We start from the raw sequence: 24,046 nt of genomic DNA on the forward strand, positions 1-24,046 counted from the left end.
CATCTGGTCAGAGTCTTCAGCAAGGCTGCTCCCCTGAGCAAGTAAAACTCACCTGGCTGTGAAGATTCCAGCCATTCTGATACCAGGCAGCCTCCAGATCATTACCGTCACCTCTGTATGCTCTCGTTTTCACTCACAGTGCAACTGCTGACCTTTCTGACTGTATGCATGTTCTTCGGGAGGACCAAAGCAGCAGGTTCTCTCTTTCTCCCTCTTTTTTCTCTGAAACATGACGTCCAAAGCATTTGTTGCTGCTGTTTGGTTCCTTGAGATTTCTAACACTGGAACTACAGGGTGGCCAGAAGGAAACACATGACTGCAGGGAGGACGGATAAACTAGTGGTTTACACTGGGAATCAGGACTAACACGGCCACGGACTCAAGTGTGACCTTGACCAAGTCCCTGCCCCTCGGTACCTCAATGTCACCATGTGTACATGATAGTTGAGGATCCTGACCTGGCTGGGCAAAACTGTAATGGGCTGAGAGATCATAGAGTAGGGAGATGCTGCTCAGGGCATGGAATGAGTTCTGGAACCAGCTCCTTGTGAATGTGAGTTGGGGTGGATATCCCAAGGGGTTCTCCTTGGCCATAAGGGTAAGGGCACATCAGTGGAGGACCCCAGAAGGAGCGTAAAAATCACAGACACAATGGCCAGAACCTCAGAAATTCACCAAGGAAACTTGAAATGCATTAGCCCCTAAAATCAAGGGGAGAAAATTATTACAACTGTTTCTAACATGTTCATAGGTGTTCAGAAGGTAACAAATAACAAGAGCTATTCCCTGAGATGACTCTGAAATTTCAGCTCTGTACCATAATGCAAATAGAGCAGGCAATTGAAGCTAGGACTTCTGGGCTCTGTTCCCATTTCTGCTACTGTCTCCTTGTGCTGACTCTACACAGGTCAGGTACTCCTCTCAGTGCCTTGCTTTTCCCATTTATACAATGGAAATCCTGCCAACACCCAGCAGTGCTGGGAGGAGGCACCCTCACTTGGCATCTTTAAAGTGCCCAAAGCACCTCAGAGGAGAGGCCTCCTCCTACAGGGGCAATGTACTCTCATTCTTACAGCACAGAGACGGTACGTTTACCTACTCTTGCAGTTTCAGCTCTAAAACTTCCCCTCCCTCCCCCTTCCTATTTATGGCCACCTGATACTCAGCACCCACTGATCTACACACCTGCAGATGGTTGGCCTCACATCAGTACTGCATCTATTAACCCTTTATATTCCAGTCCCAATCAATGCAACTGCTGGAGTTCCTCTGTGTGTCTTGAAGATTTGGGGGGCTATTCTATGCTGATGGAAGAGAGCTCTCCTGTTGATATAATCAAACCATCTCCACAAACAGGAGTAGTTATGCCAGCAGGAGAAGCTCTCCCACCTCGAAGAGCCCAAGCTCCAGCTTGCACGGCCTGGTAGCCAGGCCAAGCACCCTTGGTTACCCTCTTCCTGTAGCTCTGGTTGCCACTCCCTCACCAGGGACAACACTAGCAAAGCATTTGAGGGAACTTATGAGAAAACACACCTTAGAGATAGGCTGGACCCAAACCTCAAGCTGTAGAGAAAATGCAATCCAAGCTGAGCTTCACAGCTCTTGCAGCTGGATGTTCTATGAACATGGCCTGGGCCCTGGCCCTTTGGAAGAGGCCCCAGACTACAAGGAGAGGAGACATGGTTTGTCTTGGGTGGGCATGGGGAATTGATTGGGGTCAGATATGGGAGCCTGGCTGGGGGTGGGGAGACAGTAGGGGGCCAACAGGCAGGTCTACTGTGGGGAGCTGAAGGTTCTTATCCATCTGCAGTGCTTTCAGATTTCAACATCTCCAGCTTTTCCAGTGTGTTCTTTCCGCATTTGCTGAGAGCTTATTGATGGCAGTGCCCCGTGCCAGTTCACTGGGGCACACGCCAGCACCCATATCACACATCTCAACGGAACCACAGGTCAGTGAGATGCCTTCTCCCCATCAATTAATGTCCTAAGCTTCCCAGCACAGGCAGCCAAAGGGTTACACGCAGCAACTGGAGTTTTTGCTGTAGTTTTAGCACCCAGGATTAGTGGTTAAAGTAAGGAGTCAGGATTTCTGGGTTCTTGCCCAGCATGGGCAGGGGAATTAGTCTAGCAGTGAAAGCAGTGTGGGCTGGGAATCAGGGCTCCTTTGTTCTGTTCCCACCCCTACCACTGAGTCACTGCATAACCTTAGTGATTTTAATTAGAGGGGGCAAAATCTTGAGTTCAAACTCCTTCAGATTTCATAGAGCCAGATTGAGATTCCCAGGTTGGAGCCTATCCCCGTGGTTCTGTTTGGGGTTGGATCCAAACTGGGTGGTGCCTATTTTCTGGTTTTGATGGGGATGAATTCATGAGACTTCTGCCCAAGATGGTGAAAATTTCATAAGAACTACTGATTCTGCCTACAGAATTTTTAGATGCACTTTCAGTGGAGCTATGGGGGTTTTCAGTGGTGGTCTCCCAGCCAAGTACTGCTCAACTGCATCCCTGCTTAGCATATGAGATCTCACAGCCCAAGCAGGCCTGACTGCAGGACACCCCAGAGCAAGGTGAGAGAAAGAAGGGTAACCAAAGGTGACTCTGTGATGGGAGTGTCATTGCTCTGAGCCCAAAGGCTGCATATTTGAATCCCACAATGTTTGCAGCAGGCCTGGCTCCAATGTGATCTTTTGGCTTTTCTGCTGTCTGTCATAGGATTTCCATTTATGGGGAACACCTGGATCCTTCTCCCTACGAGGGGAAAGACCTTCTGAAAGGGCTGCTGAGGAGCTTTGACGGGGTGGGGAACCAGGTACCCAGATACCCACTAAGCAGCTTTGGTGAGCTCCAGAGGGCCAGGAAGCCAGGCCATTCTGAATCTGTGCCAAAAGTCTGCACACCAGCTCTATAGGGGTTTGGCCTCCTCCCAGCCCACAAGGAAATCCCTGGATTCTAAACACTCCTTCCCTCCCCACAACAGATATCAGGCACTTCACTGTGCCCCCATGCTGTGGCAGGCACGACCTGGTCAACCTAACGGACAGCAATGGTGGGTTCACATTGACAAGACTGGATGTTTATCAGGTCACAAACCTAGTCCTCACTGGCTCTTTTGCTCTTAGGAAAAAAATCCAGGAAGCCAACTGGAGAGGTGTTTGCAGGTGTGGAGCGATCCTGGGTCTCTCAACTGCATTTTCTTCTTCTGCAGCATTTCTTACTCCATCCCCCAAAAAGGACCCTTCTAGATCCACAAGCAACACTGTCACCATGGTCACTCTGGAGTGTAAGTGATGCTACTTTGTCTAGCACACTAAAGATCCCTGCCTTTATCTGGCTGAGTTACTAAGAAAGGGATGGACAGGCAGCTGTCTTGCATCAAAGGGAAGAATGTGGTAATGGATTCCAGCACATCCAGCCATAGGCCTTCTCCTACTCAGATTCAAGAATCTTCATTTGTACATGTATATACATGAGCCATGGCACAGCCTCAGACTACATCGCTCCATTGTCTATTCCACAGTTTCACACTCTCCAGAGCTGGAGCTCCAGTAGAAGAGGTGGGCCGGTGTTCTGGGTCCATACTGAATAAGGGGGATGGTGGTGGGGAAAGGTCTGCTCTATTTCCCTTTGACTCATGGGTGTCTGATGTATTCTCCTCCTCAGGAGTGGATTACAGGAACACAGCTGTGGACACCTTGTGCAGTGGGGTCATGGGTGGTGATCAAGGTTCTGCTCTCTGCAGGCCTCGGTGCTGTGCTGGCAATCACAGGCCGCAAGTGAAGCCGGATGGTGCCCAGAAACTGACGGACATTCGCTTCCCCTGTGGAGACAGTACCACACTGTCAGTGACATGCAAATGAATACAAAAGGCTGGGCCCTTTGTTATTTTTTGGGTTCTTTCTGATGAAAAGAAAAGGCCTGGATGGCTCCCCCCATATAGTTTTTCCTTCTTCCTTTTACATTAGAAGCTCAGGTCCTGGCTGCCCTGTTTGTCCTGGAGGACTCTGCGAATGACTGCAGATCAAGAACGATTGTGATACCTCATCTACACCTTATAATGGTATAACTATTCAGTTAGGGTTTTTAACTAAAATAGTTATACTGGTACAAGCCCCGAGATGGATGAAGTTTTACCAGTATAAAGGTGCCTTACACTGGTTCCCCCTCCCATATAAGAGTAAGCTGTAATGGTATAAGCACTTATACTGGTATAAATGCATCCCAGCTGGTGAAATTTGGAAGAAGCTTTGTACAACTTTAACTACACTGATATATTTAAAGCAACACAGCTTTTGTGTGTAGACAAGGCCTTAACCAGTCACATGTCAAGGGACTTCAATTTGGGGGGAAGGGATTTGATTCAGACTCATTCAAACTCCAGTTTTTGTTTTTCTTAACACCTGTTTAGACTCAGACACATGGGAGAAAAAGTGCCTTTGTTAAAGTTTCAGCCCCTAAACCCCTTCGGTGAAAGGCGGAGATAGCTGTCAGGCCACATCTCTGACTCTTCCTAAGAGATCTCCAGCAAAAACAGGGACTAACTGGCTTGACATTCCTGAGATTCCTAACAATGAAACCAAGCAGAATTAAAAATCAAAATCCTGCAAATTTTCAAGCCTACTTTATGAATCTTAAAGAATCAAAACCAAGGGCATAAATCCATTTTTCTTCCCCCTCCCTCCTTGCAGGTCACTTTAATATGGTAATCTCAGTTTAATTCATGGCTTTGCTCCTCCTGAACTTTTCCCAGGCCCTGTCCGAGACACCAGTTTAATTTGCTTCCTGTTGTATTTGCTACCAAAGCTACAAGAGTGATCAGTCCATGCACTTCCAGGCATGACATTCTAACCAGCTAGGATGTAAAAGAAATTCCCTCTTCCCGGACATCATTGGATAGCACTGCATGATAACTAGCTTCTCTGTTGTCAGACACATTAAGGGGAATTCTTTCCTCTGAAGCTATTGTCACTGACCAGGACACCAGGCCAGATAGGTTTGATCTAGTGTGCCGGCTATAGGCAGTTTAATTCCTAGTTCTAAATGTTATTCATCCTCTGCAACTCCCAAAGTTAACCCTTGTGATGCCTGAAGCCACAGGATGTATGGGATTTCCCTTGTATCATTCACTTCCTGAAGAACATGTGTTCTGTCCTCATCTTATTGAGCATAACAATGAAATGTAGATGCCATGGGCTGTATCTACTTTCTCCTCACCTTCCCCACACGTTCAAGATCTCCTCTACTTTATTCCTAGCAGATTAAGGGAATCCTCTCACTGCCAGATGCCAGCGTAGCCGCAGTGAACTGGCTTGGATTCTGGTATGCACTTGGTCTCAGAACTCAGAATCCATTTAGTTTCCAAGAACATAGACCTATCATGTGCATTCGGGGGGGGGGGGGGGAAACACTCACAAGGAGATTGGTGGTGATGGATGCCCCACCTACTTCTTTCATTCCCATTCTACAAGGATTCTTGCCACAGTCTCACACTGAGTGTGATAAGTAGGGGCGGTGGTTGTGCTAGAAGCTGAAGTTCCTGTTGGTTCAGGATCCAGGATGGAGCGGATCTTCTGAGTTTACTTCTGGGGGGGTTTGGAGCTGCCTGTTCCCTCCAGTGCCTTCAAGGCCTGTTATTAATTTACACGCCCTAGTTTATGTTGGTGCCTTTTGTCTGTATGATGCTCAGATACTAGTGATGGGCTCCCATATAGGAAGCTAAACTGTAATGTTACATCTCCTGCTCTTATAAGGGGGTCCTGGAGGAGCCAGGAGGCCTTTCACTGCTCCTTTTTGGGTGCATGTGAGTGGATTCTGTTTGTAGATTGGGTTTTCTTGGGGCTTTTCCTCTTCTCCATCTTTTTCTCTGTTTAAATGCTTTCCCATGGTCATCAATAGATCATTTTTGTATAACCCAAAGACTTCATCCTCTGCAAGAGGCTTCTCTTTCCTTTCGTGCAAGGTTGACAACATAATGTCAATAAAATGTGAAGTTTCTCCTTAAAAGAACTCTTCACTTGGTCTGCTTTGGTTTCTGCCTCATGTTGCAGCATTTTGTTTCAAAAGGTTCAAATGCTCCCCGGTGGAGAACGTGTTGCCTTGACAGATGTCACAGGGGTGTTTGACTTGTGGACCCTGCTTTAAATGGTATATACCTGTAAAACACATCCCAAACCTACACCACAAAGGAAAGCCTGAACATGAGCTGAGTATCTGTTGTGCTTCACAAAAGTTTAGTTGGAGACTTGCTTTCAATCTGAGACTGTTCCAATATCAGAGCACATTTTTTTTTTAAATTGCCCAAAATAATCAATTTAGTACCAACACTTAGCTGTGGGCTGGCTGTGAGCTTCCCTCCAAACTGCAGCTGTAACTGAGGGCACGTCTTTACTTGCAACGTTAAAGTGCTGCCACGCCAACGCTTTAACCTAGCTCTGTAGTCATGGCATAGCGCTGGGAGAGAGCTCTCCCAGCACTGTAAAAATAAATAAATAAATCACCTCCACAAGACGAATAGCTCCCTGCACTGCTGTCTACACTGGCACTTTACAGCACTGAAACTTGCAGCACTCTGGTGGCTGTTTTTTCACACCCCGATCGAGAAAGTTACAACACTGTAAAGTGCCAGTGTAGACAAGCCCTGAGTCAGGGAAGTTGCTTATACCACCATCAACAGGTGTAGTGTGCCTGGAAACTAACTGCATGCTGGACTTTCCCCTGTTGGGTCTTCATCTGTGAGATAAATCTCTCTCTTCCTGATCATCAAGGCCACTGTGGGTGGGAGCAGGATTAAGTTAAACCAAGTTGAACATCTGAATTGCATAATTTACACCACAGATTGGGTGAGGAGCCAGGTGTATGTGATACAATTACAAGGAACAAAAGGAGTGAATGAACCTTCACTTTTTGGTGGCAGTTTGGAAAAAGATACACAATAAGCACATCCAGGTCTTCTTTAGCAGGACCTTTTGTGCTGATGTTGTTACTTTCTGGGACTCCCTTGATAATTTGGTTATGATGATCCCTCCTAACAAATAACATTTCAACATTTCCAACGTAACCACCAGAACCAGTTCCCACCTCTGTCCATTGACCTCCGCTGGCACACAGAACCATCACATCACATGACCAGTTAGGGAGATTTTAAAAAAATATTATCCAAACTCCATGTCAAAGAGACACTAGAAAGGGTCCCCATGTGCCCAAGGAGAGGCTGTGTAATTCTTCACTAAAGAAGCTAGATTGTAATTTTACATCTCCTGCTCTTGTAGTGCTGCCCTGGAGGACCAAAAGAAACCCTACAACAGCAAACAGGGTGCAGATGCCAAGAGCAACCTTACAATAAACAGGGTACAAAGACTCCCCTCACTCTGTAGTGACCCCACTCGGTGATGATAGGATCTGAAGGAAACTGGTGTATTAGGCACAGATTCTCAAAAGTTTCAGAATTTCAATTAGAGGCAGGTACCTAAATACTTTTGAGAATCCGAATCTTAATTCTTGGGCAGACCTTTGAAGATGTAGAGGTATGTATAAATACCAAGCATTATTATTCCTCCCTCACCCTCCTCAATTCAGTGCTGGTGCTAGCTCACTGGGGGCCCCTAAGCAGGAATATTTTTGCCCCTGCCCACACAACACATTCATAATTAACAGGGGGACCCTTTGAGCTGCTTGGGGCCCTAAGTAATTGCTTAGTCTGCTTATGTCTTGCTCTGCTCATCTAGAAAGACATTTGCAGCAAAGTGAGGCCAATAGGAGAATATTCCACACATTGACGTACCACAGCTCTTGCCTAGCTCAGGCATAGAGCAGAGCAGCAAAGTAAACAGGACAAGAGTCTGCTCAGTTTCGTTCCCTAGCTGTGCTCCATCTGCTGGTGGGCTGGCAGCAAAATGAGGTTACAAATAAATCTGTTGAGTTTATCTTGGAGCTATGGAGAGAAGGGCGGCAGCAGAGGGGGAGCTGAGCAGCAAGTTGTTGGAAGGGAAGGAGCTGGGTTAAGAATAAGAGACTGGGAGGGAAATGGAAAACAGAAGAAATTGGGACTGAAAAAGAGAAAAAGAGAATGAAAAAGAACAAGAGGTGGGGGAAAGAGAGAAGAAATTAAACTGTCCAAAAATGAGGAGGGGCAGAGCTTCTCTGTGTCTGCTGAGCTGACTCACCTCAAAGTCCCTATATGTCCTCCAAAAAGTATTTGAGATTATCAGACCATAAAGGCTACAAACCCATGGATGATTCTGTATTACAGAAAAGTTGCAAATCTATTCCTTTACACGTATTCTTCTAGAAATGTTAGAATAAAGCTCTGCTAACCTAACTAAGGAACTGAACACTTATCAAGAATTTAGATTAAATGGACAGACAAAAAAGCCTACCAGGTGATACCTCTTTTATTCTCAAATAGATTGCTGGCCTCATTGATACTAATCATCCAGTCCCTAGAAAGGTCTTTAATGGGTATTTAAAAGTGAAACAGAGGCCACCCTTTATTTCACCTGGTCAAAACTCTCTTATGCTCTCGCTCTCTCTCTTTATTTAATTTATTTATTTTAAAATGTGAGATCAAATCTTGTGGAGCAGAACTGGAGAGTTAAAAGTTAGCAGTGGTTAACTTTCTGTGGCTTGCTCTGTGTTCTCCCTTCAACATTCAGGGTATGCAGCATTTGTGGGTTATTTTGCAGATCATAAGAAAATGTATTTGAATTTTCAAAACAAAACATTTTGGGAAAGCCTGCATCTAAAAAGTGGTCTTGAGGACTGGGATATGGAGGAGGAGCTCAAGCTAACCACCACCACTGATCAATTTCCTCAAGGTAAGGAGTTCTGAGAGTCTTGGGTTCTGGATGGTTTGGTTATGTGTATGATCTTGGCTGTGAAACTTCCAGGTGAAAAGAAGACACTCTGATGGCTGGAGATAGAAATCTTATCTAGCCTGGAAATTCGTTAAAAATCATATCTTGTCTTGCTATCAAAGAGTTTAAATGCTGTTAAATTAGAACTTTCTCTTTTATGAACTTCAAAATTACGCAAATTTAGGAGAACCTGGAGATTAAACTGTAAATAACTGACAAGTACTCTGACATCGGGGGGGATCCTAAAGAGAGCCGACAAGACTGGCTCAATGAAATAAAAATCTCCAGAGAGCACTCCAGAAAACATACTGGCATATGATAGAACTAGCAGCACTGACTGGGCTAGAGCAGATGCTAATGCTGGATACATGTGATTGTTCATGATTCTAGTTCAACATTGTGAAACTGTCACAGAAAATGTTTTGCTAAAAGATATAATCTAGTTTAAACAGGAATAATTTGGGAGAAGTTCAATGGCCTGAGTTATACAGATGAGACTAAATGATTACAGTGCCCCCTCTGGCCTTTGACTCCATGAATAGAAAAAGCAGAAACAGAACATCTCTAGTATGTCCTGTCTAGTTCATGTCCAGCTCCACCATTGTTGCTATGATTTGCTGCTTTGGCCAGTCTAATTCTAAATCTCTCTAGTGATGTGCCAGTCTCAAAGAATTCTTATGATACTTTAGTACATGGATTGTAGGGCTCTGGACTATGCTAGGGAAATGCTGGGACTGGCATCTCCATAAAAACCTTATAGTCACAATCTTAGGCTCTAGGCCTGGAATCTGACCCTTAAGCCCACATGGGTCCCCATTCTGCAGGAGTCCAACTGCAGGATGAGAGTTTTGATGGGTGTAGCCCAGTGGGTCTCAACCAGGGGTACCACTGGGAATATGCAGAGGTCTTCCAGGGGGTACATCCACTCATTTAGCTATTTCCGTAGTTTTACAACAGGCTATAGGGTTGCCAACTTTCTAATTGCACAAAACCGAACACCCTTGCCCCAACCCTTCTCCAACACCCCACCCTGCTCACTCTATTCCCCCTCTGCTCTGTCGCTCACTCGCTCTCCCCCATCCTCACTTACTCATTTTCACCGGGCTGGGGAGGGTCCCTTTTTGACCAGGTGTTTTGGTTTAAGCACTAGTGAAGTCAGTACAAAATAAAATTTCATATGGACAATAACTTGTTTATACTGCTCTATATACTATACACTGAAATTAAGTATAATGTTTATATTCCAATCTATTTACAATTGTATGGTAAAAATGAGACAGTAAGAAATTGTTCGGTAACAGTATACTATGATGCTTTTGTATTCTTGTGTCTGATTTTGTAAGCAAGTCATTTTTAAGTAAGGTGAAACCTGGGGGGTACACAAGACAAATCAAACTTATGAAAGGGGTACAGTAGTCTGGAAAGGTTGAGAGCAACTAGTGTAGCCCAAACTAGGTGACCCATCATGCTGCAGAAAAGGGTCTTTTTTCCCCAACCCAAATTAGACTAAGGATGCGTCTCAAAGCCTTGATGCTCAGAAGAGAAAGGGGGTGGGAGAAGAGGAGGGAGATGGGTGTCAGTGCTGTCAATTCACCACATTGTCTCTGAACTTCCATTTCCCGCCAGCTGCAGATGAAAAACAGAACCATCACATGCTGAAGTGGCAGCGTGAGCGACAGGTGTGCAGGAACTCACTCCCCAAGGAACCGTCCCAGACCCTCCCATCCACGTGGCCTGGTGGTGAGTCATGAGCAGGGTATTGTCCTGGGGCAAATGGATGGTGCCATTAGCAGATGTGTATGTAAAGGGGCATTCATTTGTCCTGTTTCAGAGGGATGGACAGCGACAGAGTGCACATCTGGATCTGATCTTCTCCAAGGGTCAGAGGTGCTTAGGTCAGCACTAAGGGGAGTATTACGTACTCCTTTCTCCATTGGATGCTGCCAGACCAGTAGCTCAGGTGATTCCTGGGTAGTGAGAGTGCAGGCAACTCTGGTGCTGCTCGCAGGGGAAGGGAGGTTAAAACTCCCAGGGTAAACAAGGGACAAGGCCTGGTAGTGTGAGGGGCCACAGGACAGGAAGGAAAAAACAATCCATTTTTTGTGAGATATGGAGATAAATGCTATGCGTGGGTGGTAAAACAGGATGGAGTCTTAGGATTATGAGAGCCCTGAGATTTTGGATCTACATCCTATTTAGCCTTAGCCCAGCCCTGTTCCCAGGAGTCCTGTCTGTTGCAGAGGCCCTCAGATGGTGTCACTAGAGTGATCTGGCTTCTTCTCTCTCAGCAGAATCTTATGTGCAGCCCCATCTATGGATGTGGATGAACCCCAATCTGGTTTGCCCCATTGCCAGCTGTCCCAGTGTGGACATGCCAGGACCCAGTAGCCCAGCGTTCTCAGTAGCTGCTGCTCCAGGGTTTTCTCCTCCAAACCCTTCCTCGAATTACTCCAACCTTGACTGTTCTGAGGAGGATCTGCTGTCATCATCCAGTGAGGCAGAGAAGGTATGTGACAGAGGGGAAGCTGTGTGGACAGTGCTGGGCATCATATGCTTTGAGTTGCTTGGTCTCTGTGACTGATGCATCCCAAGATAGGACTAAGCTTGCTCATGCCCTGTTTTATGAGCAGCAGAAGTGAATGCATAGATTCTGCCCAAATTATGGCTGGCAGAAGGTACAAGATGCTGGATTGGAAACTGGAGTCCTTCCTATCCCCAGAACAGGTAGCAGCATGTACCTCAGGCCTGTCATGTGGGGAGGAGCTCATTTACCATCACCCACTCAGTATGTGATCCTTCTGCTGAAACAGATAGAAATGGGTCAGTTAGTACCCATTTGTGATGGGTACCACATCACCACAGGGAACTGGACCAAGGCCCAAACTCATTACATGCAGGCCACTCATGTGCAACTTCCTACACATATCATGTCTACTCACTGACTCCATGCAGACCTAACCCATCTCTTCCCCCCCTCTTGTTCTCCCTAGTTCACTGAGGATGAAGATGTCTCATCGGTGGACATCTCACTCTCTCAGAAAATGGAGACTCCCAAATCTAAGGCTGCTCTGGCACCCCGGAAACCAAAGGTCTCCAGATCTCAGAGCAAGAAGCTCAAGTACATCCTGCAGGCGAGCACCAAACTCAAAGGAGGCTGGCCCCGGCCCCCCCTTAATTACTGCATCCTCATCACCCTGGCCCTGCGTAACAGTGCAGAAGGCAGCCTGACCGTGCAGCAAATCTACCAATTCACACGGTACCCACAGCCCTCCTAACTCCCCCCATGCTGGGATAGGGGGAGTTTAAAGGGGAATGGGTACAAAACTGTCCTAGCTTTTGCTAGGGAGGAAGTATGACTAGGGCAGGTGATGACTGGAAGTCAGGACTCCTGGGTTCTATGGTTCTATTCTCTGCTCTACTACTGACTCACCATGAAACATTAGGCAAGTCACTTCCTTTCTGTTCTCATTAGAGACTACATAGATTATTATTTAAATGCCCAAGTTCAGGAGTATTCAGACTTGGAGTTTTAGTTCTGGCCTGTTGCCATTTAACATTGTGCTGTTCAACTGGTCCAGCCAAACCTAATGTTTAAGGGTGTAACCTAACGGTACAGGGGCTTAGGAGGAATCTCTCATCCTCTTATATCCATGTATGTTCCACAAATGATCAGGTGCACTCTGGTTGTGGCAAGAAACATTGACCTCATGACTAGCATAGCCAATCCTGTGCTCTGGGCTTGCCCTGCTTGTGAACCCAGCTGTGTGCCCTTCTCCTCTCTCTGCAGGCAGCACTTTCCTTTTTTCCAGACGGCCCCAGATGGCTGGAAAAACACTATTCGTCACAATCTGTGCTTCAGTAGCAGCTTTGAAAAAACCACCCACTTTGTGTGCAACGAGGGCAACCGCAAGTCCCGCCTGTGGAAGCTGACAGCAGAAGGCTGCAGAAAGTTCCAGGAAGAGGTATGGGCGCTATCTGAGGAGGCCCTCGACTTAGTGAGCCAGAGCTTGAGCAAACCAGGTACATGCCAAGAGGCAGTAGCCCCCACTGAAGCTTTGGAGTCCAGGACGAGTGGTGCTGGAAAGCAGGGTCTCCCAAGACTTTATTCTGAGGTTACACTAGAAGCGAGCTATAGAGGGAGTATATGCAGTGATGAGCTGCCAAAATCTTAACAACTGGTTCCCTCCCCACCCCACAAGGGGGTCGTTGCCCACCCCGCTCCCTGGGACTCCTGCCCCATCTAACGCCCCCCCAGGACTCCTGCCCCATCCACCCCCCTCCCCTGACTAACCCAAAACCAGCCAGGAGGGTCTTGTGGGCCACGGTAGTGGGTGCCCACTGCACCCCGCCCCCAAGAGCCAGAGGCACCTGCCGGGGGGACGAGGTGGGGAGTCCTGACGGTGCTTACCTGGGACAGCTCCCAGGAGGCATCCGGCAGGTCCCTATGGCTCCTAGGGGTGGGGGAGTGTAGCTAGGGGCAGAGCAGGGGGAGCAGCCACTCCCCCACTGATCACATCAAAAGTGGTGCCTTAGGCACTGACTCCCTGGGTGCTTCGGGGCTGGAGAACCCACTGGGAAAATTGGTGGGTGCGGAACACCACCGGCAGCTCCCCACCCCACGCCTGGCCCCAGCTCACTGCCGCTCTGCCTCCTCCCCCGAATGCACAGCCCCGCTCTGCTGCTCTGCGCCCCCCCGCCCCACTTCCCGCGAAACAGCTGTTCGGCGGGAAGCCGGGAAGGGCTGAGAAGCAGGCTGCGGCTTCACACTCAGGCCAAGGGTGGCGGAGGTGAGCTGGGGCGGGGAGCAGTTCCCCTGCGTGCCCCCCCCCGGGTTACCTGCTGTGGCGCAGGCAGCTCTCCTTGTGCCCCCCTGAGCTCACCTTAGGCTCCCTGGGCCTGAGCGGGAAGCTGCTGCTTGCTTCTCAGCCTGCCCCGGCTTCCTGCATGAACAGCTGATTCACGGGAAGCCGATGTGGGGGGCGGAGAAGCAGAGCGGGGCGGCTTGTTCAGGGGAGGAGGCGGAGTGGAGGTGAGCTGGGGCCGGGGATGGCGTGGGGAGCTGCCAGTGGGTGCTCTGCACCCACCAAATTTTCCCCTTGGGTGCTCCAGGGCTGGAGCACCCATGGAGTCGGTGCCTAAGGCGCCACTTTGGGCCGGTTAAATTTAGAAGCCCTCTTAGAACCGGTTGTCCCTCGCGGAACAACCAGTTCTAAAAGGGTTCTAAATTTAACAACCGGTTCGTGCAAACCGGCTCCAGCTCACCACTGAGTATGTGTGGACAGACTAGGGGAAGGAGAAAATACAGAAGGCAGAGCCCTTACAAGTAAGGGTGGCTATGTGCCTCATTTAGCTGTAACCTAGGCCAGAGGAGAAGGGGGGGGGGGGGAAAGAGTTTTCCCTTTTGAATTATAGAAATGCTCCTGGTCACTCCTCTCTGAAAATTATTCCTCTCTCTCCCCGCCATTGAAACTTAGTGCATGGAAAGATTAGTAAACTCACATCTGAGTTATTTCCAGCACTGAATGAGGTACTTCACAAGCTGCTGAGGGTGTTACTGGTTGCTGAGGATGATGGGGTGGGGTTGCACTTTGGAGACCAGGACTGCAGGTGCCTACATCAGTGAAAGGAATCACTGCAGAACAGTGCCAGGGACCATTCCTATGTCTTAGACTAAGAGACCCAAATGGTATTAAGTGATGCTATCCTTATAGCTGTGGCCAGCCAATTTTAATGTGGATGCCTAAGATCTACACATGGCTGTGGGGGGACAAGCTTAGGAGCCTGGAGGCACATTTAAAAAAAAAAAAGTACTTGAGAGAAATTCAACTATGAGCAGGGTTATTCTCCTGGCTGCTTAAGAAATCTATCCTCTACCTGATACTAAATAACACACTTGGCCAAAGAAAATCAGAATGGAAGTATTAAATTGTTGGGACAAGCTCTCATTGGTGGCGGAGTGATCCTGAGATCAGGATACAGATAGCAATGGTGGTGGAATGCTGCTTAACCCTCTTATGCTGCAGAGCCTGGATCATGGCCCAGGCTCAGCCATGAAACCACCTTCTCTTTCTCTTGTTGCAGAACAGATGCGATCTTTGTTCAGTCTCTGATCTCTGCTGCCCCCGAGATAAGGACCATGTGGTTCCCAAGCAGCTTATTTCCTCCTGAGCTACTACAGTCAGCTTCCAAGCAATTGCAGAAGGGAGCCCTAGATGTGAATGAAACTCTAGGAACTCAGCCCTGCTGCCTCCCCCCCCCCCCCACACACACACAATGGCTTGCTCTGGACAGGCTTTGTCTCTCATAAATACTTTAAGAGGGAGCCTCAGCTAAAGGATTTTCACTAGAGAGTATAGAGTAGTAGGAAAATCTGGTTCTCTTGACTTCTAAGCTTTCCCCCTTTCAGCAGTTTGAGTGGCTATCCTGATCTACTGGCTACCGATGGTCAGAGTTGGTTATGTTTTGAGGGAAGATTACAGAAAGCTTTAGCATAATCTTGGGAATCTCAGGGCCTTTACTCTAACAGCAATTTCTCAGCTGCTTCTGTGCAAAATCTTCTTTCCCCTGTATAAGAAGACTGAGATAAAGTCTATCTTTTAAATTCCTTATTCTCATTCTGCACTTAATGTTGTGTAAAGTATGCTAAAGGTAAAAAGCACTAAGGGCAGCTGAACTATTAAAAAAAAAAACAAAAACCAACAACCAAACACCATGAAACATGAAGCAGACAGTAAGAGCTAGAGCAGAGTTCAGACATTCCACTACAGCCACTTAAAGATCCCAAAGACATTGTCATTTTATTTTGCTGAAGTTCCAGCTGACTAGCCCTAGACTCTTTTTTTAAAATATGCATACAGAACAAGACCACACCAAAACTTCTCTTCAATCCTAGTGTTAGACACAAAGATGACCCTAAATGGGGTGGAAGGGGATAAGGTGAAAACTGCATAGTTGTTCTCCTGCCTCTTGACAATAGGCTGAATTCTGTTATTTAAACATAGATTGTGTCTCAGATAGGGAACCAATGATGTGACATGAGCAAAAACGCTGTAGCAATTGAGGGGAAAGGGAGTTTCGCTTGTTTAGCTATTTAATGCTAAAGCCTGCTGAATGCTGGGGAGAAATGAGGTCTTTGTTAAAGTCTCTCTCCCACTCCACAAGCTGATTGCTCTAACACAGATTGCCTGCCACACACACTTACTTTAATCAGGGAGCCAGAATAGAACCAGACATTCCATTCCTGATATTTCTAAAGCTAAACAAACAAACAAACTCAAAAAGAAAAGGAGTACTTGTGGCACCTTAGAGACTAACATTTATTTGAGCATAAGCTTTCGTGAGCTACAGCTCACTTCATCAAAGCTTATGCTCAGATAAATTTGTTAGTCTAAGGTGCCACAAGAACTCCTTTTCTTTTTGCGAATACAGACTAACACGGCTGCTACTCTCAAACAAACTCAGGCCTTCATTATAAAGCAATTTTTTTTTTTTTAAACTAAAACCTCTCTGGCAGCTCTGATTCTTTATATTGTCAATACAGCAGCTTTTGTCTTATTTAAGATCACAACGGCTGCTTCCTCTAACAAGGGCAGAGTGGATCATAAAACCCTAGCCCTCTGCGATATATCCACTCTACATACTGGCACTGCCTAGAAACAGCTAGTGCTAAATGCCTGCATTAAGAAAGGCAGAAACCAAACAAGACAAGACGACTGGGTTAGTTTGGGCTCAGTTGTTCGTAACACAGCGGGAACTATTTTTTAATCAGACAGCAGCCACTTAAACTAGAGAAAACTGGTCACTTATTGGACTTTAAGGTATTTTAATAAATGGTTCGGAGTCCAACAGGTGTCTAGGTTGTTTACCTGTAATACCTACTAATAGGGTTAGACTAACATCAGATGCTATCTGTAACATGCTAAAATTTGGAGTCAGTGAGTTGTAAATGGAACCTTAAAGTGTGATTTAATCTATATATAAAAAATTTGGTGGGAGGGATACTGCACAGAGCCTGCTTTTTAGAGAGGTTTAAGGCATCAGGAGCAAGGCCTCCCATGCAACTAAGACACTTGCACTTCCTAGTGCCCCACAGATGAATTCCTTTCCAACAGAAGCAGTTCCATGGTAGGCTTAATCCTCTTCTCGTATAATCTGACAATGATTTCTGTTCTCTCACTGCCACCACTCATCTTTTACGAGTCTAGTGAGGACTTATCTGCCAGTCCCCAGTGAGCACGTGACAGCAAAGGTGAACTGTTGTTAGTCTAGGATAGGTCCCTCTTATTCCCTGCTGAAGGGTCTTGCAAGCAAGAAATTTACTGGTACAGCTGAAACTGGATGTTACATTAACAAGTGACTGTTTCAACAGTCAGGCAGACCTCACAAAAAGAGAGGAACATGAGCAAATCACACCCATACCACAAGGGAGAGCACTCAAGTTGTCACGCTTGTCAGCATGAAGCTGATTTTTCAGTTGACTGAGCCATAAGAATGAGTTTGACCAATGCTCTAGAACAGCAGGACCTTGAAAGCCCATTCAAAGTAATGTTTTGCCTCTTAAATCCACACAAAAGTTATGGGCACACTTAGCAAGCAGTCTCTACAGGAGGGGTGGTTTCTACTCCAGTCAGATGCAGCGGAAGCTGTTGCACATATTCCTGATTAAGGGTAGTCAGCAAAGATCCATGCAAGAGGAAGAGCAGAAGTCAGAGGGGAGGATTTGTTGAGAAGCTCTTCCCTTCCTTTAGCACCCTTCTCTCACAAAAATGCTTGCTTAGCAGAAAGTAATGTTACTCTGAGTGCCAGCCGGTAGAGGCTGATCCTCTTTCCACTAGGGAAAACTTAGAATCTATTCCTATATCCTAACTCCCCTATTCTGATCATGCAGCTGGTAGCTGTACAATGCTTTACCTGGGGTGGGGATTTCATGTCCTTGGCAGTGACCATTTTTGCTGATGCTAGAGGTTTGATTTGTTTAGCTATTCATGTCACTGCAGGCCTAGATTGGATCTAGTGCCTGGCAACCTCACAAGCAACTACCCTTCAAGAGATAGAGCAAGGACCTGTTGGCTAAGCACAGGACTAAATATCTGGACACTTGGGTTCTATTACTAGCTTTGCCAGAGAGATCATGCATGATGTCAGACAAGTTACTTTTACTCCAGCTTACAGATAAGGCACAGAGGTGACTCTCTTCTTATGCCAGAGGTGAAAGACTTGACATTTGTAACAAAAGCACTTTGAGTTTGGTTGGAAGGAGCCAGAGTGGGATACAAGAACAGAGGCTACAGAAAGGAATGTTTAAAGAATTAGAAATACAGCATTAAAAGGAAACTGAAGTTTTAATAGATGCCTGGCAAGCTCATAGCTAATATGGACTTAAGCTTTATTTTAAAGTGACGTTTTAAAAAAACAAACAAACAAACATTTAAGGGGACCAAGGAGATCCCCTACCAAGGGGATCCCTACCTGTAGTGCCAGCCAGAATGGTGGCAGCTTTCCTCCCTAAGAGAGGATAGGTAGAAGGACTACCTGGGGCTTGTCTACATCGGTTTTGGCACCAATTTAACTAGATCACCTTGCGGGGAAAAAAGAAAAAAAAAAAAAAGATCAGTTCAATACCGTAGTGCGGACAGCACAATTTAGAAGTTTTACTACTGCAAGCTAAGTCAAAATGAATAGATTTTTAGAAGGTATACATTAGGGTATTGAACCCTTTTAACTAAATTGGCACAGATTTAACAAAACGAAAACTATTCAGACCTGCCCTGAAAACAATTTGGAACAGGTGTCAAGCACCACCCACACCCATTGAAGTCAGCAGGAGCCCAGTATTTCTGTGGAAAAGGGGGCAGGGTGTGTGCGTGTGGTGGTGGCGGGGGCAAGATAAGTCAGGCCATAGAGACCTGATGTGTTTAAGACATAATATGGCTGCACACAAATGGCATTTGACTTGTTCTCCATATGAGAGTGAGAAAAAGGTTGGGTTGCTTTCCACACAAAGCCCATCTTCAGTAGCCTCTTGCTGGCAAAGGCCATTTTGAAGTCAGCATCATTTAGCCAAAAGAAGAGATGAAGGACAGGTGTCAAGTCATCCAGGTCACAGGGGTTGTGGGAGTCACAGGTCATATCAATCTCAGCGCTGCAAAAGTAAGGAAGAGTGGGTAGTTTTGTGGTGAATACTGAACCCAAAAAGATCAGGTTTTATTGTCCATCATAGCCAGAATGGAAGTATCAAGAATATAAAGACACCAAGCTGGTTAGTGTTCCTGTCAGGTGGGGCACCCTAGAGCTGCAATTCTAGCATTTGCACTTATGTTAGCAAATGGAAAGTTTTAATGGGATATGGGGGTGGGGGCACAAGAGGAGAAGAGGCCAGTGAAGACAAAGCAAGTTTCCAGTGCAGCCCTTTGGCCAAGAATCTAATGGCTGTACCCTGGCTGCAACTTGAAGGAGAAGATAAAAATAAATACTCTGACTGTACGTTGCTGATGCTTTGTTCTGACTGACAGCTGGACACTGCTTGTTGGCTGGCAGGAGCTCACCAACCATAGACATGTGCAGTTGATCAGAGATGTTACCGTGCAGCTACAGTACAGGGAGGGACATTGGCTGCTTGTGTCCCTTGAACTACTAACAGAAAGTTCCTCACATGTCCCTCCCCTTCCCTCAGTTTCCACATGATCATTTACATTTGAGATTCCTCAGTAATGAAATGGTGGAGGTCAAAAACATGCACACCTTCCCAGCTTGGGATCAAGTATCAGAATCTGAGTCTACCAGTCATTTACCTCTCCCTTCTGAAAGCTGCAGGAAGTGCAGAGCCCTCCCTGATTTCTTGCCCACACTTCACCATCCAGCCAACTCTGGGCCCTATAAAGTCAGTAAGTGCCTTTCAAATAAATCATGAGAAAGAGGTAACCAACACCTGTTTCAGGAGATAAGATTGCTACGGAGATCAGGAAGGAATTTCCTCTCTAGTCCCCTTCCCCTCCAAAAAGGGTACTGTACTGCTAGCCAGTTTTGTTAAAGCAGGGGGCTGTCAGACTCAAACTAAACCCAAAGGATGAGTTCACGATAGCAAGTCCTAGGTCTATGAGATAGGAGACCAGCGAGTTAGGAGCTTTGTACAGTTCTTGGCATACTCCTTCAATTCCCAGGTAGAGGGCTGGCAGGGCATTTGATCACAATGTCTATTGCTTGAGTTCCATTTGCACCTTTATCTATCGATACACCCGCACCACAGAAGAGAGCACCTATCTTCTGCTCTCAGCACTATGACAAGTTTCAAAAATAGTTACAAGTAGAAGAGATCTCCTCCTCACTCAATAACTGTGTGATTCTCTGCAGCTGCACCTACAGTGACACAAATAAGTCAAGACAGCCTGCCGCAACACTGGAATAAGACTGACCTTTAAGAGCAGGACATTCTTACTGCAGGAGCTTGGTCTCCTATTGTTTGCTCCCTCTCAATTGCACAGCTGCACTACCACTAGCTCCTCTGATGCTGCTGCTAGTGAGAGGATCAGGAGCCAGCAGCCTCCAAAATAACAGTAGGCCACACAATTCTGGAAGTTCAGTGCACATGAAACCCATCTAACATACCTTTGCTTTGCTGGAGCACAATAGCAGCTCCTCCTTGGGACAAAGTTGCTTGGAGTCAATTAAGACTGGTTTCTGATACGAGTCCTCAAGTGCTGCAGCTTCCAGGGACATGGTTTTTCCCGCTGTGCGTGTGCAAATCTGCATGGTGTCAGCTACTGGGGGCACGGTCTTTACTGAAGCATATTTTCTATTAGAAGCCTTGGATGCAGCAGCTACTGGTTTTACTGGAGTAGAAGCCTTGGGTGCCAATAATACAGGGATCGCTAGTTTTCTGGGAACTTTCTTGACTGTGGAAGCCTGCAGGATCACAGCACCAGCAGCAGCCAATGGGGGCATGGAAACAGAGGCAACCGGAGAAGTTTGCAGGGCAGTGATGAGGACCACTGCCTTTACTGAACTATATTTTCTAGTGGAGACCTTGGGTGCAGTTAACTTAATTACAATTAACATTAAATTCATTCAAATAACTTTATTTCTAGCAACATTTAAAAAAAAAATCCAAAAAAAACCCCCCAAAAAACTTTCGTAGATTACTCCAGGCAAGTGAAGAAAACAAACTGCACCCATGATCCCCAATAATTCACAGATATCCAGCATCTCATATGACACGTTCCAATGAGGAAGTCCAGAAGTACTCTTGATTCATGTAACAGCTATATTTACTGGCTTGAATAGTTCCTGAAGTAACAATAGCTAGTTATCTTATTCTTTGAGTATAAGAAACATCGTATAGAAAAATGCAAGCTATATTTACATAAATGAGATGCTGAGCATTTGTTTCCTACCTTCATCAACTTGATCAGTGGTAGTAGCCAGTTCAAGTTCCTGAGCCATATTCTAATTCTCAAGGCCACTTTTTAAATGAAGGTTTTGCCAAGCCTTTTTGTTTTTGAAGTTTAAATACATTTTTCATCAAGGGAACAAATAAAATCAACAGCTTTTAAAAAAATAAAGAGCACATGACTACAGACAAAGGAAGGCTGTTATCCTGAATTCTCTCCTTTTATCATCATCATTTTGATCCTCTTTATATGGGAAAGTAGCTAGTAAGGCAGTGATTGACTCCCCTCTCATTGGCACTTTAAATACCAATTAGCAGGCTTGTTAAAGTTACTTTGAAAAATGACTGCTTACAGCAGGGATTCCCATTTTTTTCCAAGGCTGAGAACCCCTCAGATTAGAAATGTTCCCTTTTTTTTTTTTTGCTGATCTAGAAATTATAAAGATATGTAAAAGGAATTAATAGAGAAAGATAGCATTGTATTGTTGACTATAGTGTCTCACCCAGAGATTTCAAAGAGTTACAGAAGTATCAAAATAATTAAGCCTCCGCATTTATTAATATATGTAAACCTCTACTTGACAGGTGTAAGTAACTATGTAGCAAATATACAAGCTCTCTGGCCCAGATCCTCAAAGGTATTTAGGTGCCTAATTTCCAGAAATTAGGCCTTTGAGAATCTGGGTCCAGGAAACTACTTACCTACCTCACAGACTGGTTGTGAGCCTTGTCTACATATAAGCCACTAAAACTGCACCGCCTCAGTGAAGATGCTACCTACGCGGGCAGGAGGGGTTCTCCTGCTGCTGAAGATAAACCATCTCCCTGAGAAGCGGCAGCTTAGTTGACAGGAGAACTCCCGCATCAACTTTGTGCTATCTACACCGGGGGACTAGGTTGCTATAACTGCGTTGCTCAGGTGTGTGGATTTTTCACAGCCCTGAGCAACCTATTATACCAGCCTAATTTCCTAATGTAGACCAGGCCTTAGGTCCCAAGCCTGCAAGTACTTAAGTATGTGAGTAACTTTACACAGATGAGTAGTCACTCTCCATAAATTAATTGGGACTACTCACATGTGTAAATTTACTCAACTACTTCAGTGTGTGCAGGATCAAGACCTTATTTATTTAATTATTTTAATCACTAACATTATTTTATACAAAGCAGCACCCATACAGAATATTACAATATACTTTGCAGCCACATGTGAAAATTGTGGCTGGTCCATGTGTTATATTTTGGAGAGAAAAAGCTAAATATCAGCACTGATCAAAATGCTACTGAACATGGGGAAATTCCTTTTAAGACAGTTAAAGATAAAGGTTAAAAATGTCAATAACGCCTAGGGCCCAGACCCTCACAGGTATTTAGATGCCTAACTTCCAACAATTTCAATGGGAGTTATGTGCCTAACTATCTCAGAGGATCTGGATCTCAGTGACTAAGGCAAGGGCCTATTAACACCTAAAACTTACGTCAAGTTAGCTATGCTGCTCCGGGCTGTAAAAAATTTTGCGCCCTGACAACCACAGGTCAACCTAACTCCTGGTACAGAGGCTAGCTACCGCCTCTTGGAGAAGTGGATTACCTACAGTGACAGCAAAACCCCTTCTGTTGATGTAGAAAGCATCAACACCTTAGCAGCACAACTGCAGCCACATAGCTGTGCTACTGTAGCGTGGACATGCTCCATTTCTACATGACAGGTTAAACCAGCATAGCTACCTTGGTCAGGGGTGTGAAGAGATGTGATTAGAAATGGGTAAAATCTTTTGGCCAAAACTTTTTTCATCAAAGTATGCAGATTCAGGAAGATCAAAACATTTTGCAAATTTGTGTTGATTTTGACTAATTGTTTTGGTAAAAAAAAAAAAAAAAAAAAAAAAAAAAAAAAAAAAGACACTTCCTCTCCCCTCCGCCCTCCAATATCAAAATGGTTCATCTTGACATTTTCACGATGAAATATTGGTTTTTCACACTAGAGTCACAAGGGGACTTGGACACCTAACTCCAACATTTAGGTGACATTCACAAAACTTTTTTTTTTTTTTCCACCAAATGCATCCGATGAAGTGAGCTGTAGCTCACGAAAGCTTATGCTCTAATAAATTTGTTAGTCTCTAAGGTGCCACAAGTACTCCTTTTCTATTCACAAAACTATTATAGTGGCCCCCATACACATTAGCCCAGTGATCAGGGCATTCACTAGTGATGCAGGATATCTCTATTTGAATCCGTGTGCTGGAGCAAAGACTTGAACCAAGGTCTCCCCCCCTCTCAGGGAAAGGGAGGTGACCTAGTCCCCAAGATCTATTCTAGGGCAGAGGTTCTCTCAATCTCCCTTACTGAACCCATTCCACCTTGTATAAATAATTAAATATTCACTGAAGCAGGGACTGGAACCAGTGTCCCTCAACCACACCCCGTGAGTGCCCTAGCCAGGAGGCTAGAGTCATTCTCCTGCCTTTTCTCTCTCTGGCTCAATGAATATTTAATACAAAATGGAACAGCTTCAACAGGAGAAAATTAGAGGTCCCCCTTCCCCAATACTCAAAAGCCTGGTGGTTAGGACGCTCACCTGGAATGGGAAAAGACTTAGGTTTAAGTCCTTGCTCAGCCCAGAGAATCAAACTTGGGTCTCTCCTATCCAGGTGAGTAGCTTACCCATTGGTAAATGGTACACCACCACCACTACTACTACTATTACCTTTTCTTCTGGGGTTTTGTGAATGGAAGTCTGCTTGTGAATCTAGCCCTTTGTTCCAAATGTCATTTCCTTTGCCTTTATTTAAAATAAAGGGGGGGGGGT

The 24,046-nt window shown here is 45.7% G+C and overlaps 2 protein-coding genes across 10 annotated transcripts in view; one reads left to right on the top strand and one right to left on the bottom strand.

Moving 5' to 3' along the window:
* Positions 1 to 24,046, bottom strand: part of BCL9L (BCL9 like) — a 161,199-nt gene that overhangs the window by 135,046 nt on the left and 2,107 nt on the right. For 2 of the 3 annotated variants that reach the window (XM_038380925.2, XM_038380923.2), the window contains exon 2: positions 53 to 3,817. The gene's annotated coding sequence lies outside the window, so the exon portion shown is untranslated. The remainder of the gene's footprint in view (positions 1 to 52; positions 3,818 to 24,046) is intronic. The other variant, XM_043500909.1, reaches the window with a different exon arrangement.
* On the top strand, positions 8,468 to 16,123 carry FOXR1 (forkhead box R1). Of its 7 annotated transcripts, none has more exons than XM_038380521.2 (6): positions 8,468 to 8,810; positions 10,476 to 10,589; positions 11,141 to 11,355; positions 11,840 to 12,105; positions 12,637 to 12,811; positions 14,936 to 16,123. In XM_038380521.2, exons 1-6 carry the CDS (start codon positions 8,690 to 8,692, stop codon positions 14,957 to 14,959), a joined length of 915 nt encoding a protein of 304 aa, XP_038236449.1. In that variant the 5' UTR covers positions 8,468 to 8,689; the 3' UTR covers positions 14,960 to 16,123. The 7 variants fall into 7 exon arrangements, with proteins under 7 accessions (XP_038236449.1, XP_043356871.1, XP_043356870.1 ...); XM_043500936.1 differs by having other exon boundaries at positions 8,476 to 8,810; positions 10,476 to 10,586; positions 12,637 to 12,869; positions 14,931 to 16,123; XM_043500935.1 differs by having other exon boundaries at positions 8,488 to 8,810; positions 10,476 to 10,586; positions 14,931 to 16,123.

This window comes from Dermochelys coriacea, chromosome 22 (genome assembly GCF_009764565.3).
Source record: "Dermochelys coriacea isolate rDerCor1 chromosome 22, rDerCor1.pri.v4, whole genome shotgun sequence".
NCBI lineage: Eukaryota > Metazoa > Chordata > Testudines > Dermochelyidae > Dermochelys > Dermochelys coriacea.